At 44.8% G+C, this 15667-nt stretch overlaps 1 protein-coding gene across 2 annotated transcripts in view; it reads left to right on the forward strand.

The window, feature by feature from the left end:
• The window catches only part of SLC1A4 (solute carrier family 1 member 4), an 84035-nt gene extending 71413 nt beyond the window's left edge, over window positions 1-12622 (forward strand). For both annotated transcript variants that reach the window (XM_032103551.1, XM_032103550.1), the window contains exon 8: window positions 1524-12622. In XM_032103551.1, the coding sequence (XP_031959442.1) occupies window positions 1524-1758 (235 nt within the window). In that variant the 3' untranslated portion in view covers window positions 1759-12622. The remainder of the gene's footprint in view (window positions 1-1523) is intronic.
• Window positions 12623-15667: the final 3045 nt, after the last annotated feature.

Genomic DNA, 15667 nt, shown 5'->3' on the forward strand with positions numbered 1-15667 from the left:
TCTTGTCAGCTATTGCTTGAATTTTTTTTATAGTTTCAAGACTGGTCAAAGCGCTAACACAGGTGTCACAGAGCTGTCCATTGGCAGGACAGGGACACAGGGTTTGTGGCACTCGTCACTGCTGTGGGTAGTGTCATGGCTGGAACATGCTGCTGAGAGTCACACGTTTAGTAGACAGTATTACCACCTTTCCTTTCCATCTTCTGGGAAAGAAGAGGTCAGTATGGGTCAAGTGATCTGAATCCCACTTAGGTAATTTGTTTCCAGTTGGTGGGCTATTGGGCAGTTCATGGTTTAGACTGCACATAATCCCTCAGCATTGCTTTTTGGAAATACAAGCCTCTCTGGATAGATGGTGCATTCCTACAGCAGATGTGGAAATTAGGATGCCTGAGGACACCCTTGAGTTTCAGAGACTGGAGAAGGTGGCAGCTGTATTACCTTCCCTTCCCTCACAACACGTGTCTGTGGAGCATAATCATATTCCTTCCTTAGGGTCATCAGACTCTTTCTTACTGTAACCTCTTGGGGATCAGCCACCTCCAAAGGACAGGAGAGGCAGGCAAAGCAGTGGCTAGGCCTTTTTATCCTGTCTTCCTAAGGAAGTACAGTAGTAGCTGTGCATTCCACACTTGTACTTGCAAGTGCTTGGAGGCAAGAGTGATAAACTTGCCCTTCCTTTCACTCTGGGCTGCTCTCAGCCTGTGTTGTGCTGGCTGCCTTCATTATAAAATATGTAGCATCCCTCTGTGGTCAACACTGTTCTAGTCAAGGAGCTCAGCCTTGTGGTAACAAAAGGGGAAGGAGGGAAGAAGGAGTCCCATGTCTTGCTTTAATGCCAGCTGTTTAATTACCAGAGAGGACCACAATTACAAGTTGAGCCTCTGTTAAAGTTAGGCTGCAGAATGACTAGCAAGTCTCAAAAGGCACATGAAAACATTGTTCTTCTTTATGACCCATAAATCTCCTCCATTACACCCTGGCACACTAGTTTTGTGTTGTAGGACCAAAAATTAGGGCAGGTGCTACAGGCAACAGATGCAGAGAACACAAGTCATTCTGCCTGCTTTTGGAAGGATCCCTTAAGTAAGTGCTTGGATTAAGGTACAAGTCACTGTAGTTAAAAAAGAGAGCAGGGTGCTCTGAGTCACTTTCCAGATAAGCCCAAAATAAGTTCCTGCTCTGAACTTGCATTTGAAAAATGCTGGCCTGGGGAAAGGGAAGAGGAAGGAGGTGGGCTGTGAAAAGCAGGATGGCTGAGAAAGAGTAGTACCATTTCTGCAACCCACGGAGAGATCAGAACCAGCTGATAGTAACAGTTTGACTGACCTGCTCTGGTGCACATTTTTAGTTCTGAAATAGTGATGCTACTTCTGTGGAAAACACCTGTGATGACTACATCTCCCTTGTCATCTCCACTGATACGTTCATAGTTCAGCAGGGGTGAATCAGCTCCCGTTATCGTGTTGTAACTCTTAAACTAAAAGCCTGCTGCTTTGGTTTTTGTTTCTGATCTTCACCAGGGACCGAACCACCACAGTTGTGAATGTGGAAGGGGATGCCCTGGGAGCGGGCATCCTTAATTACCTGAATGAAAAGGAAAAGAAAGACAGAGAGCAGGAGCTAAAGGAAGTCACCGTAGAAGCAGTTGCTAACAGCAAGTCTGAAGCGGAAACGTCACCTTTGGTAACCCACAAAAACCCAGTCTCCAACACAAACAGCACAGCAGAGCCTGAATCCAAGGAATCAGTATTGTGAACTCGAGGCCACTCGTCAAGACCAGTCCTAGAGGTGGCCCAGGGACTTGTCAACGCACCCAGACATTTGCAGTGAAACCAGGGGCTGGATGGCTCTTCAAGTGCTCACTTCCAGTCTGTTTTGAAATACGATGGCCTGGGGAAGGGGAGGGAGGTGGGGTAGGCAGAGAAGGGGTGTTGAGAAGGAACACTTGCTTTGTAATAATATTTTGATAGTTTATATGTGTACATGTATAGGTGTTGCACGTGCACACTTGTGTACATGTACGTGATTGAGGCTTCTGGTGTAACAAGGCTTCCATTAGTGAAGGCTCAGATGGGTTGGAGGTAGGGAGGTAGACAAACCCAGTATGTGCTTATTGTAGGGAAAAATTAGTAAGCTTATTTTTGCTGCTGTTTGAATGGAGAAGCAGTCTAGAAACTCCAGAGTGGGTGAAAATGTTGCTTAAATTTGTTTTCTAGCCTGGAAACACTTACGAACCATTACAGCCATGATATGAAGCAACATTTTTCTCCCACTCCCCTTCCTCTCATGTTCTCCGATCCATTAAAAACGTCAAGTATGTCCTTAAAACTAGCTGTTTTCTATTTTTAATTTTTTTTTTAATTTCATACCTAAATTAATAGCTTATTGGCACTTGTTTCATTCTCCCACTGCATTGCAGCTCATAGCAGCTTTCCTGCCTTTTGGTGACTAACTCCCAAACTGCGGGACCAAACATAGGAGATCTTCGTGCGGATCAAGGATTGGTTTTCTCCTTTCCTCTAACCAAGCTGTTAAGGAAAAAATCCAGAGGAAGCACAAATTTTAAAAGTTAAAGTAATCCCTTTGGGGCTGAAAAAAATGTTGAGTCTGTTCCAGCATTAGTATGTCTGAAAGAGGCTTGCCTGTGACAACATCCATAAATCCAGAAGTCAGTTCCCTTCATGAAAACACACATGATCCTCTGCTAGCACACCACGTCCTGCTCATGTTTGTTTAATGGGTAATCCAAACAACTTTAGTCATACTCCTCTTCCAGCAAAATTGAATAGGGGAGGAAAAATTCTGAACACACATCACGTGGAAACTGATGACAGGCAAGTCTGAGTCTTGGCTTGAAAGGGGAAGAGAAGAGGTGAGTTTATAACCCTAAGTATTTCAGTGATCTCTGTGTGGGAGCTGGCTACCTGTTCCTGCTAGGAGTTTGGTCCTGCTGTAAATGTTCTTCTGGCAACAGTTTGCTTTTAGTAATTCTGGGTGGTGCTGGGCCAGGGTAATACTTTAATGGCAGATGGTAACCTTTGCTTGAGGCTCAGCCAAATGCTTCTGGATTCTTACTCCTCCTTTTTGCCTTTACAGTGTCCTTCCTGAATTTGCATCCCAAACCTGAACAAAGTCTGGCAAACTCATTGCAAAGTTCCTGTTGATTTATCTTGGGTCTTTGGATGTTCATAGGTAAAAAGTTATGACTGTACACATGCCAGGATTTGCCTGGACTTCTGATGTTTTCCCTTAGCTACTTCAGCAGAAGATTGCATGTGGTCGATTTCCACACTGTTAATTCAGCAATATATATTTACACTTAGCTTTGATAAAAAGTAATGCTAAGTCTCCCTTTTTCTTTCTCCTCTCTTGCTTCAGAGGAATCTATATTGGAAAGATACCAGCACTAGGAAGAGGCAACTCCAATTCCATAGCAGCAGCTGCCCTCCTTTGCAAAGCATGCCTTCTGGTAAAGGGACACAATTAATTTTGCAGAAAGACACTCAGAGTGAGATGTGGCCACCCCTGAGGGAGAGAGCGTCATGACTGGCTGGTTAATCCTGTGCACTGGAGCCATGCAGACAATCCAAGTAGGAAAGGATTAGTCAGCCCACTGGGAAACTGCAGGTGGAGTTTCTTTTAAACAAGTTTATTTATAACCATGTCCACAAAATTTGGTCTTTCCTTGGCTCATCTTCAAAATGGAAGGAGACAAACACAATTCTGTAGAGATGTGTTTTGCCCAGCAGATCAACTTTGCATTTCTTCCTGTTAGAATCATCCTGGCTCCTTTCGACTCAGGAAACCAAAAGCACACTTTTAAGTCTAAGTGTCTCTGAAAAATCTGAATGCACCAGAACCCCAAATACTTTTACTTTAAAGCAGTATATGGATGTCTCAAGGAAGCTGAAAATCCTGACTGTCCCCTGTGTGCTGGGTTCTTGTCACGGTTTGATACTGGCTAAGTGCCAGGCACCCACAAAAAAAACCATCTACTTATTTTCCTCTGCTGTAGCTGAGCAGAGGAGGGGGAATTGAAAACTTCATTTTCATGAGTTAAGGATTATTGATAAAAAACACTTTAAGGATAAACAAGTTCAAAACTTAAACAGTTATAAAGAAGATTTATTATTAACAGAATTAAAAGTAAAAAGAGTAATGAGAACCAAAGCAACCTTCAGAACACCTTTCTTTCCCAGTCCCTCCCTCTTTACACTGACCGAGCAAGGAAACAAAACATGGGGTTTTGGTCAGTATTTCACTTCTTAAGAATTTTTCTACAGTACACTTAAGGAAGAGTTTCTTCTGCTGTGCCATGGGGTCCTTCCCACAGGAGACAGTTCTCTGCAAACTTTTCTAGCATGGTTTTAACTTTCACAAGCAGCAGTCCCACCTGAGCCTGCTGCAACGTGAGTCCCTCCCACGGGCCAAGCAGTCTTCCCACAACTGCCTAGCGTGGGTCATTTTAGTTCATGGGGTTTAGTCTTTTAAGGATGAGCTGTTCTAGTCTGGAAGTGAAGGCTCTCTTCTATCTCTGGAAGCCAAGGACATCTCTCTCTGTTTGAGTTCCTCACTAGAGTATAGCTTTTCAGTATCCATACTCTTCTTCATGGGCTGCGTGTGGATCTGTGCACCCCCCCAGGCACCTCATGAATTATAGGGAAACAGTTTGTTGTATTATGGTGCTGACCACAGTTTGCAGGAGAGTCTCAGCTCTGGCGTTTGGAGCACCTGCTCCCTCTCCTTTTTTTCCACTGACCTCGGTGCCGCCATGTTGGTTTTCCTCATGTGTCCTCACTTTTCCTTTTTCTCTGACTTGGAAGAAACTTGGTGCCTGTAAGTTGGAGTTGAGAGGTTGATCTTGTCCAGGCTCCACACTGGGGAATTGCTCGCCATGTCTCTCGCTGCTGGCCACATGGTCCCAGCCGGCCCGGCCGTGTGGTCCTTGCCGGCCCTGTGTGTGCAGCTCTGGCCTTGGGAGGGCCCTGGCCGCACGGTTCTGGCCTCAGGAAGGCCCCGGCCACGCAGCCCCTGGCGGCCCCTGCCGGGATGGGCCCTGGTGGCTGCCTCACCGCCCTTCAGGAGAAGAAAAGAGAACATCCCGTGGTTTTTCCTTTCTTAAATATCTCATCACAGAGGTGTTACCAACTTGTCTAATCGGGCTAGTAACCTGCCCATTGTCAGAGCCTTCAGCGATTGGCTCTGTGCCGGACATAGAAGTTTCGAGCAGCTTTTCTCCCACCCCCACCAAAAACCAGGCTGTGTTAAACCAACACAGTTCTGTAGTTGTGTTTTATCCCCCATCAGACATTTAGCTCCTGTGCTTTTGTGAGACCCCCTGGAATACTGCATTACAGGTCTGGTGTTCCCAACATAAGGAGGACATGGGACTGTTGGAGCAAGTCCAGAGGAGGGCCACGAAGAGGATGGGAACACATCCCCTGTGAAGACAGGCTGACAAAGTTGAGGCTGTTCAGCCCAGAGAAGAGAAGGTGGCATTGCAGTCTTCCAGTATCTGAAGGGGGCCTGCAGGGAAGGCAGAGAGGGGCTCTCTTTCAGGAACTGTAGTGGTAGGAGAAGGACCAATGGGTACAAACTGAAAGAGGGGAAATTTGGTGAGATACTGGAACAGGTTGCCCAGGGAAGTTGTGGATGCCCAGCCCTGACAGTGTTCAAAGCAGGGCTGAGTAAGGTCTTGAGTAACCTGGTCTAGTGGGAGGTGTCGCTGCACATGTCCGGGGGGTTGGGACTGAATGATCTTTAAGGTCCTTTCCAACCCCTTAACATTCTGTGGTTCTGTGATGCTCTCCCTCACCATGACACATGCAGCTAGGATCAGGACATGAGGGCAGCACTAAAATGACAATTCATGAAGCATCACAACACCATTTCAGAGTAGAAAACATCTCCATTTTAATTTTTTTTCACCCTGAAGCTGTTGTTGCCCACAGGTGAAAGTACTGACCTGGGCAAACCCAAAGGTTGGGCTTCCTTGCAGGCAGCACTTTGGGTTTGCCATATGATCCTTCTTCCCTACGGTCCTGCAGCTGGAGCGTGCCTCACCCTTGTAGCAGCGTGCCATAGACTGTAGCACATTGTTCCTGACAGGGGATCCCAGGAAATGGAGAATTAAAGCAAATAGCCCAGTATTAGTATTTTCCAATAGCAATGCAGAAGCTCAGAGTCTTCGCTGAACACCTCTCCCACTCCCCACTAGTGGATTGCCATGTTTTGCATCAATATGAATGTCTAGTCCCATGTAAAGCTTGTTGGAGCAGTTGGATTTAAGGAGGTCAACTCATTCTCACAGCAGGATTTTAATCAAGGAAATCTGACATTCCTTCTCTTGGAAACAGATATCATAGGATTCATATAAACCATGAGTATTCGGCTCTTAACCTGCCAAAAATCTGTAGTCTTACAGAAGCCCTACTTTAGACTTAAAAAGGTGCCAGTTCTTTTGTTGTTTGCAGAACAAGAGGCAGCTATGGAAGCAGGAGTGCTGGGTAACTACTGCTTGTCAGAACATCTTCTTGGTCATTTTTTTATCATTTATGTCAGAATTTACATTTCTTGGTTTTCTGTGATGTACCCATTCCTTGCGATAGCTATGATGCATTCTAGAACTCTCTACCTGGATTATTTTCTGGAATATGAGAGATCCAGTATTGCCCTCTCTCAGACTGTAAAAAATGTGACACATTCCAACAACTGCCACCGTAACGATGTGGATCCTGGTGGAAAGCCTGGTAAGACAGAAGACTTGCCATTTGCTTTAAGTGGTCAGAGTCCTCAGGTAAGGCCACTGGGAGAAAAATGAAAGGGCTGTTGAGGGATGTGCATTTTAGATGCTGTTCTTGATCTGCAGTGTAATGTGTTACACTGGGAGCTTCCTGGTCCAGGAGGCTGTGAGCTGAGAAGGTGCTCAGGAGCCTTGCATGTGCAGCCAGGGGTACCTGCTCTGCTCTGCTTTCACCCAGGCACTCCACAAATCTGGTGCCAGTGTGGTACTTAACTCCAATGTCTCTTGACTGGACATTTATTTCTGTTCTCCTGACATAACTGTAAATTGGAAACCTTTAGTCATTTGCTTTTTTTTTTTCCTAAGAGGAAATAAATTCCATCTAGAAAACACTATTTTTCTGTTTGATTTTAGGTTGGGTTTTTTGTTGTTTTGGGTTTTTTTCTGGAAGGTACAAGTTCTCTCCTCAGCTCGTGTCCTACCCTCTAGTACAGGAATTGCTTTTTGAGAGAAAGATATAGAAATTACATGGTGTGGTTCTTGGGGTGTCCTGTGCAAGGCCAGGAGTTGGACTCGATGATCCTCATGGGTCCCTTCCAACTCAGTGGATTCTGTGATTCTATGAAATACTGCATAAGCCTTTGGCATATGCAATCCCGCTTTGTCTCTGATGTCGTTTATTCTTCCACTTTTACCTTTTTCGGTGAAGTTTCTTTGACCATTTTTCACCACCTTTTATTTTTTCTCTAGGATTGACTTTTCACTCCATGCTTTATCTGTCACTGCCTGATCTCATCCTGTTTCCTGGAATACCCTATGTTCTTTTTATGTTTCAGTGGCTTAGGAATAAATGGGAGAGTGGACAGAGTTTTGAGGGCTCCAGTTTGCATTCTGCTTTGCTCCTGTCCTGAACTCAGCAGAAGTTTGTGAGCCTTGGTAATTTAGAGTTGCTGAGAGTGCAGAGCAGTATCTGTCTCTCACACTGAGAAAGATGCTTGTTCTGTGCTGTGAGATGCAGCTGTAGATGCCTGAAAAGCTGTAGTGAGCAGTGGAGGGTGCCAGGACTCGACTGCTTTTAGGATATTTTCAGTAAAGATCCTGTATTCCTAAGAACTGAGCTTCAGCTGAGTCTTGGTAATTGCAAAGGGCTTTAAACCCTTCTGGGGATGTCTCTTTCAGTCAGGATGGTTTTTGTGTGGAGAACAGACTAGAGCCAATCCCAGGGCTTCCCCTGCAGGGATGTGACAAACAGGACTGTGTCCTTCAGACATAACAGAGATATGCAGCCAGCCAAAGTACCACATCAGTTGGTGAAACAATCTCTGCTTTGTCTTCTCTGGGCAGCCCTGAGGAGGCAATGCCCTGAGCTGGAGGTGGTGAGAGACTGGGAGGATGGTATGAGGGGCAGGAAGGTTTCATGGTGCTTGCTCTGTTCCCATGCTCTTCCCTGGGCATTTGCTGTGGCCGGTGCCAGAGATGGACATGACCCAGTGCAACCATTCTTACTCTCGTGTGGTTCCTCCTTATTTTGCAGCAAGAATAGGGAAATCTGAGGTGTTTAGGCAATTCTTCTTTCAGTCAAGTCAAAGTCCCTGTCATCTCTGTGACTGACCACCCAGCCATATGTTGTAGGTTGTGTCCGCAAGAGCTTGCAAAAGGGACAAAACCACCACCTCTTCTGCAAAGATTTGCAGTGTTGGTCAAGAATCTGGGCTAAATCTTCACTCTGGTCCTCTGCTAACACAGTGCCTTTCTGCAGCCACTGTAAAGCATCATCCTGTTGGAAATGATAATTTTTCATCCTGACCCTCCCATAGGCAGTGAGCAGTGGGCCTCAGGTACCAAGTCAGAAGACCAAAAGATAAACTCTCACCAAAGGAAAATTGTCACATCTTCACTGATTTTACCAGAGCCTTGCCAGTTCATAATCACAGAGCTGCCTGTAATGACTGATCCAGTGACAGATGAACAGCACAGAATTAGGCAGGTTGCGTAAGTCCTATACCAGTGCTTTCTTTTCTGTAAATTAGGTTTACAGATATTTACGTGTCTTGCACAGGCAGTAGTGTGGAAGACAGTGAGTTGCAATGTTTGGAAAGCACTCTTAAGACACAGACCAGTAAATCTTGAGGAATAATGAACTTTTCAAAAATATGAAAGGAATCAAATAATGAAAGTATGCAGAGTTGCATTGTGCTAGGGGAGGAATGACTGATGGAAAGGAGATCAGGTGGATGCATTTGCTGGGCTAATTTGGGGGGAGCGGGGAGCTGGTGTCACTGTGAGCTGCAGTTCAGAAAAGGGATGTGACTTAGTCAAGGACGACACAGTGCCCTGTTCTGTCTGCCTCCTTCCAGCTCCACCTGACATGCCATGAAAGCTTAGGCTCAGGTAAATTAACAGACATCACCATGGATTCAACATCTAAACTGGGAGCCTTGACAGCTTAGTTCCTGACTAGTTTCAGGGGGAGAAGGAGTTTTTCAACTCAAACTCAAAGTTGTCTTGTCAGTGTGGGTGACAAAGGTAGAGAAAAAGAAGGAAGAGCTGGAAGGCTGCAGGGGCACCGTCACAGAAAACAGGGTAAGCAAGAGGATAAAGGAGCATCTTTTCCTTGGCATTTTGATATAGATAGGATCAAAAAGGCTGCAGGCATTTATCTGGCACGTGGCAGAGACAATGCAAATCCCTGCCTGCTCCTCGGGCAGGATTTGGGGGGAGAGGCAGGAGTGCTGAAGTTTCTGAAATGCATCTTCACTGAGCAACAAGGCAGCATGCAGAGGGCCAGCGTGGAGCTCTGATAAGCTGCTCCTGGCTGCTGGCCATGACCAGAGGAATAGCAGTACAGTTCTGGATCAGGGATTGACCCACATTCCTCCCTGCAGGGTAGCTGGGACAAATACTCCGCAGATAAATGCATGGAGACCATTATTCTCCGAGGACAAAGACCAACTTGTTATCTATGGGAGCATATTGATGAAAGCCATGTTCACTTGCTGCTTCAGTTTCTGGCTGGAGGAAAAAGGGTTTGACAAATGATCTAAAACTTTCTCCAGGCTTTGGGCGATACATTGAGACAGTTGTCCCTGAATATTTTAACTCTGACAATAAGTGATCAAGAGCCTTATTTGGCTCCTGTAGGTCTTCACATCTGAGCACTGTCTTGGGAAGTTAATGTTAACACAGAATTCATTCTCTGCATAGGGTCTTTACAGACATTTGTGACCAGCAGGCATCAGTTCACAGCTGCCCAAGTGAATGAATACAGAAAAAGGTGAAAAAACTCTCTCTTGAGTCACATGAAGAGTTGCCAAGCAGGCTAGGAGCAGACCCTGAGTCCTGAAGCCAGGTTCATTGTTAGCTAGCAACTATCACCTCCTTAAAAAAATCCACACCTAAGGGTTTAGAGATATATTTGATTCTGTACAGTTTTTAATAGAAGAAGAAAAAGAAAATCTCTTTGATTCAAGAGTTCACAGTGTGGTTACTTATCAAATTATATCTCAGTGTCAGCAGCTGCATCATCCTTAACAGTTATGAAACCTCATTTGGATTTAACCTCAGATCTCGGCGCCAGCAGGTGAGGACTGTGGACATTTCAGCAGGCCAATAGCTCTTATGTAAAATCCTGCTCAAGAAACACTTATACTTGTCTCCCAAGGCCACAGATGCTGCTTGCAAGGCAAGCGGGGCTACCAACAGGAACCAGCATGAGGAAATTATTTTTGAGCCAACTCTGTTGCAATGCAAAGTTAACGGTGTGGTTTTAAGCCAGAGAGACCATGAAATTCGGTATTAGATGTTCCTTAGGATAGCTTTCACTTGCTCCTTCTGGTAAAACAACACAGAGAAAGTAATGCTCTTCTTTGCCAAGCATGTATTTAGCAATTGAAACTAAACTGCATATGGCATGTGTGTGCAACTTAATTGCAGTTGCGTGTTGCAGAAGGAAATTACTAAGGGAACTCTTCTCTCAAGGAACTGTTTACACATGTCTGAATCCCCCAGATTACATTCCCACAGAAAGAATTGTGCTTAACCATAAAAACTACTCCAGATATTAACTGATTGGGATTGTAGCTTTTTTAAGGTCCAGAAGGAATGCCACAAAAAGGACAGGCCAGGGCCTTCACTGGTGTGCATTGATGTAATTTCCTGAGCTTTCCATGGCTTCTGGATTTCTGATGGAGATATCTCCTTACAGCATAGGGGATTGGTCTGGGCCTTTTAAGATGATCCTGATCAGCAAAGCAGCAGTAAAGCAGTGTTTTTAGAACTTCTTCACGGTAACTAGAGGCATTTTACATGCTCAGAGTATTCTTATGATGTGGTGCCTCTAATAAGAAAAAAGTGTTTTCCTAGTGGTCAGTGTTGATGCAGAAGGAAACTTCCTCATGTTTTGTTCAGTTTGCCTTCTCTCTATCCCTCCTGCAGTGTCTGTTGTGTTCCTTGGAGTCTGCCCAGATCCCAGCAGGATTAGGCTCCTATAGTATAGGATAGATCAAATTCAAAGATATTCTGGCCCCATGTGAGGACATGGACTGTTTCACATCCTGTTAGGAGGGGACGAAGACATGGTTTCAGCTTTGGAGAGCGTCTGGACTGAACAAACCCTGCTTCATTAAGGCAATACCTTAATGACTTTTTACACTTAATTGGTCAAATAACTGTAACCAAGGTGGCCCAGCCCTTGCTGCCTCCCTGCTCCGCTCCACAACAGATGCTCTGTTGACGTGTCTTCCCTGAAGGCCACTGTGGAGGTGATGTGTTTGCCATCCATGAGCATTCCATTCTTTTAAGAACACAATCTTACTTAAACTTCCTAAGTTACTATCCTGGCTGCACTCTTACAAGGTCGTGCTGTATGGGATGGAGACCACGCACAGAACCACAAATAGCTGAGCAGACCTCTGCTCCTGAACTGCTTCTGGTTACAGCAAACTGAGACTGACTCACTCACACTTTGTGAGGGTGAAGATATTGATTATATTTTGATTAATCCCTCAGATGCAGGGATAGCAGGAACACCCCTGAACATGAGGAGTCCCCTTCTGCCTTATTATCCTTAAAGGTGCCTTGTCCTGGTTCCCTTCAGGACAAATTCCAAGTTGCTGTTTGGCTTTCAAATATAACTATGCACCAAAGCTGAAAGACTCCATTATTCCTGGAGACAGGAGGGAGAATGTGATGTCCTGGTGTGAGACAAGGAAAGTTGTTTTCTTTTCTTTATCCTGTGAGCTCTGTGACAGCAATCCTGAGGTGTGTACGTGTGCGTGTGCTTTTATTTCTACCTGAACACATATTGCTCTAATTAGGAGGGAGGATTATTGTATTTTTATATGCTAAACCATTTGATTAATTACTTTAATAAAAAGATGAACTCTGAAATTCACTGCCATCCACTCCAGTACAATCCAGTATCACTGATACAAACGTACCTGCCTTCAGGTTAAAACCTTGTGCTTAAGAGTAACCACTCCATTGAGGAAGAGTTTGTGCCATGTGGGTGTGTTGATCCTTATGAATATCTGTAGCTGTTCCTCTTTTAAAGCTGTGGGTTTCATCCTTGTGACTCCCTATCAGCCTTTCCATTGTCTACCCAGAACAGATGGTACGTGCACATATGCAAAAAAAAGACCATACTGCTGTGTATGGGCGTGTGTGACCCTGGGGCAGATGTTACAGATGTTTGTTGTGTAAGAACTCCCTGCCTACCTGGGGAGCAACCAGTCCTGTGGCTCAGGTTGGGATGGTTTGTTGTATTTAGGAGGGTGACACAATGGGATACTCTCTTTTTCCCTTCTCTCATGGAAATGTATATTTGTTCTCTCTTTGTGTAGCTTCTCAATCTGAAATAAAAACCCACCCCAAACAGAATTCAGGTTTCCATCTTTCTTTGGAGAAGTCCTGGCCTTTTATTTGGATCAGCCTTGCACAGGCAGTGTGACATCCTGCTGGACCAGGCTCTTAGGCTCTGTCACCTGAGCAAAGACTCCTTTGGAAATGCCCCTGGATGAGAATTGTGCACCTTGGTGTTTGGTTCCACTTTCCCAGACTGTGCCCTTTGTTGGCATGCTGGTGTCACTGATTGCCAGCATTTAACCCTTTCCCTGCCAGCATTTCTCCAAGCCCTCTGCACAGGTACTGGGCTCTGAAGGGGCTTTGGGAGAGCCTGGACTAGTAGTTATGCAGTGGTGGGGTAGAAGGGCTGACAGACACACCTGTTGCCCTTCTTCCAAGCCAGCTGACTTGGTTCCTTGGAGAAGGATTGAGGAGTGGGAGTAATCATTCGGAAATGCTTTTCAGTAGGCAGCTGGGCTGATAAGTTTAGGGTCATTTTAGATTTGCTACACAGTCCATCCAAGCAGTGTGCTGGTCTCAGAACTGAGGGCTTGGGTTTGCCATCTAAGTGGGTTTGATACAGCTTTTCCATGAAAAGCTTATATATCTCCAAAGGGTGGATTCTGTCCTGAGATGCACACACATAACATCACAAATCCAGGGAAAAACATCTACTTTGTAAGTGTAGGTCAGTTAGTTGTGAGCATTAAACTCCCAGAACAAATAAACAAGGGGGCAAAATTTGCAAGAATTGCAAGCATCAAAAGCAAGAAGCATAATTTGAAGGACCTGCTCATATATGACTTACAAATTGTGGCTGGTGTTATGCCCTGGTATGTGAATCTTACAAAACCATCAATGTGGTGGTTTCCCAAAAGCTTTTCTGACCCCATGGTTGTGTCTTTGGCTGAACCCCTGAGGAGGTATCTGGAGGAATGCTAGAGCAGGGAGATGTCCTCTGGGACCAGAGCCTGGAGCCATTCACATGTCAGCTTTGCATACAGGTTTTCTGAAATCTTCTCAGGTGGTTGTCAGAGTCATAGTGACTTGCCATTTGAAACCCATGAAGTTTTATGAGACCCATGGAAAAGGTGGAATGATTGCTTGTCTTTAATGAGAACTGACCTAAGCCTTAAACTGAGTCCCAGCTGCCTCCAGCCAGACATTATTAGCACTTGTTAGGTATTATTATGGATAAAGAAATAAAGTTTCCTATGATGTTTCAACAAGAGATAAAAGTTGGATAAGTTCGAATTAAAGTTTAATGATTTTATTCTGGTTTTCTACCACCACATATAAATCTGGCCACCTGCTTTCCAATTTCTTAATTTCTTTTTTTTTTTTTTTTTAAGAGAAAAAAGTCTTTTTGGGGAAATGCTCCTCACTTCTTTCCTCTAAGAAGCTCTAGACAGGCAACACACATTTCTCTCATTCACATGAAGAAAAGCATTTAAAAGTAAATTTATTACCAAAGCCACTGCTATTGTTCTAACTTAATATTTGCAGAGGAAATCTAATTATGGCCAATGAGCAGATTAGTCCTTTTTTTTAATCCCCAGTTTGTCTGATTAAAGTACATAGAATTATAGGGAAGTGCTTCGTGAGTTAAACAGAAGACAATACCATTTGTTCTGCCTCATAATGAATGGTTTGATTCACACAGGTTGTGTGGTACAGCTGCACTACCTGGTCACCTTTAAAACCTGTAGGTTTGTTGAAAGTCAGATCTCTGCTATGTCCCCATTATGAGCATTGAAGTATCAGTGAATCATTGTAGCGGATATTACAGAAGGGGAATATGGTATTTATTTACATTTTAAGCTCATTTTAGCCACCTGCACTACAGATTTCATTCACTCTCAAGCAACAAGTTCAGTCCAGCCCCAATCACTTGTGTGCAACATAACCACAAGGGATGATGCCTGTGAATTCTTCACTCAACCTCCCAGTTTTGGGGCAGTTGTTTAACAATCAATAGTTGTTCTGTGATGATCCTGTGCTGCAGACTCTCTTCCTGCCTGGCTGCAAGGGAGGGGATTGGCAGATGTGATGCGTTGCCATCCTCCTGCTGTCAGAGAGGAGGCTCTCCATCAAGTGAGGTGTGTGTGCAATGGCTCAAATTATCAGTCCCAAGTTCTCTTCTGGTGTCATTTGTTATAAATTCAAGCCGTTCTTACCTCCCCCCAGCTCTGCTGTTTCTTCTGGCACTTACATAAACAGATTTTAATTTGTACCAATCCCAGTATTTCTGTTACAAATCTCTGTGCTGACGACTGGTTCCTGCAGATCCCAGCTCTGGTTTTGAAGAGCTTCTTGGTTCTGCTCAAAGGGCCAAGACACCCCAGCAACTGGAATGAAAAAGAAGTCACTCACATTTCCCCACCGAGAGCAGAAGTAAAATCTCACATTTAATAAGAAAACTTAATTCCAATTATTCACTATCTGTTATAATTCACACAGATGAAAAGCTGCCACTGCCTCTTGACCACTTGGCTCCTATTTCTTTCACAGCAACTTGTCACCTCCCTCAAAGGCAAAGCATCTGGACCACACCAACTCCATCCCAATCACCCCCCTCTGCTCCACGGCGCCTGGCCCTGGTCTGCAGCTGTGTGAGTGTTTTAGAGGGCCTGGGTAGAGGTAAGGCGGTGCTGTGAGGGAATACAAACGCCTGGAACCCCACCTTTGTGGCTACATCTGTTATTGCTGGCGGGCTGGCCAGGCTGTTCGTGGTGTGATGGGCACATCGTGTGGCCAGAAAGGAGAAGTGCAATTTCTGTTTGACCTTTTCCTTGGGCTAAATCCTACCACTCGGTCCAACTGGCAAACAAGTGGTAAAACGACTCAAATTGCGCAGCTGCTAGCACTGGACAACGCACCCAACTCCACACTTCTCTGCTGACGCTAAAATACTTGTCACTCTAGTCTTCCCTCTGTTCTTCCTTAATCCTGCTTTACATGTTTCCTTTGTCAGCTGCCATGGGTGTGCTTAGGTCGTAATTTCGGGTGCTTCTCCAAAATCAGGAAGAAAAAGCACCAGCTACCTTTTTTAGGAAGTATTCAGTTAGTGCAGTGATGATC

This window comes from Corvus moneduloides, chromosome 3 (genome assembly GCF_009650955.1).
Source record: "Corvus moneduloides isolate bCorMon1 chromosome 3, bCorMon1.pri, whole genome shotgun sequence".
In the NCBI taxonomy this organism is placed as follows: Eukaryota; Metazoa; Chordata; class Aves; order Passeriformes; family Corvidae; genus Corvus; species Corvus moneduloides.